The following is a 1,071-nucleotide window of genomic DNA, read 5'->3' on the forward strand; positions in this document are numbered from 1 at the left end:
TTCTTATCAAATTATAAGAGATCACATGTACTATATATTGTTCCAATGCATTTTGAAGCACCATTCTGCTAATACAACCTGTCTCTTTTTCCTATGGGAAAATTCACTAAACTACTGTAAAAAATTTTACTTGATTTTATATTTTAAAAAAAGTGTCCATATGTGCATATTGTAACTCCTACAGTATTTGATAAAATGTAAAGCATAACCAAAATAAGATACATTCCTGATTTATTTATTTATTTATTTATTTATTTATTTATTTATTTTATTTTATCAGTGCGCTAAATAAGCCTTAACAATTCTCAGTGTCTAAGCAAGAGCATAATCAAACTGGCCTTTCTCCACTCCATCAAGTCCATCAGCCCAGGTTGAGGTTGGCATACTCCGATAGGGGTCAAGGAGAATTCGGAAGCAGCGAACAACGAGGATTCCCAAGAAAATAAATAATAAAATCACAAAGGCAAAGGTTGTTTTCTGTTCCAGGGTCATGCTAGAATCTGGTGTCATGTTCCCAGATGGCACCAAAGTGGCACTGAATATCTCTCCATCCATCATCCAGGGAAGCTGAAACGAATAATCCCACAGTCTCCTTCTTTTCATCATTAGTTTGCTGAGGTCAGAGTAGAAGCCATTTAGATGCACTTTGTTATCTGTAGGGCAAGGGGGAAGCAACATTAATTGTGAATAGCCCTTTTGTTTAGTTCCATGCAACTTTGTCCTCGTGGAGAAAAATGAGATGGAAAGGGACTTGACAGCAGTTCTGCCTGCCTCTGTGTCACATATGAGAGACATGTCAGAAATTCCATACTACTCTGCTGGCATTGCAGAATCCAGTCAGTGATATTACATGTCACCAGACCCTGAGCTGGCAGGAATCTCTCCCTCCTACCATACCACTTGGACTGGGGTAGAACTTTCTTTCCCTAGAAGTGAATGAAGGTTTAATCACAGTGTTCCAGTGGGTACCCTACAGAAAAAGCAATTCGGAAACAAATTGCATTCCTTGCTGCAGGATGGACAAACTGCAATTGATACTACTGTATGTGGAGGGGCTTGAAAGACAAGTGT

At 38.7% G+C, this 1,071-nt stretch overlaps 1 protein-coding gene across 1 annotated transcript; it reads right to left on the bottom strand.

Moving 5' to 3' along the window:
* Positions 1–312: 312 nt before the first annotated feature.
* CTXN3 (cortexin 3) lies at positions 313–639 on the bottom strand (the record flags this gene model as incomplete). The annotated part of the gene is made up of 1 exon (XM_084304576.1): positions 313–639. Exon 1 carries the CDS (start codon positions 604–606, stop codon positions 313–315), a length of 294 nt encoding a protein of 97 aa, XP_084160702.1. The 5' UTR covers positions 607–639.
* Between the last annotated feature and the right edge of the window lie 432 nt (positions 640–1,071).

This window comes from Netta rufina, assembly GCF_964035555.1.
Source record: "Netta rufina genome assembly, chromosome: Z".
NCBI classification, from domain to species: Eukaryota; Metazoa; Chordata; class Aves; order Anseriformes; family Anatidae; genus Netta; species Netta rufina.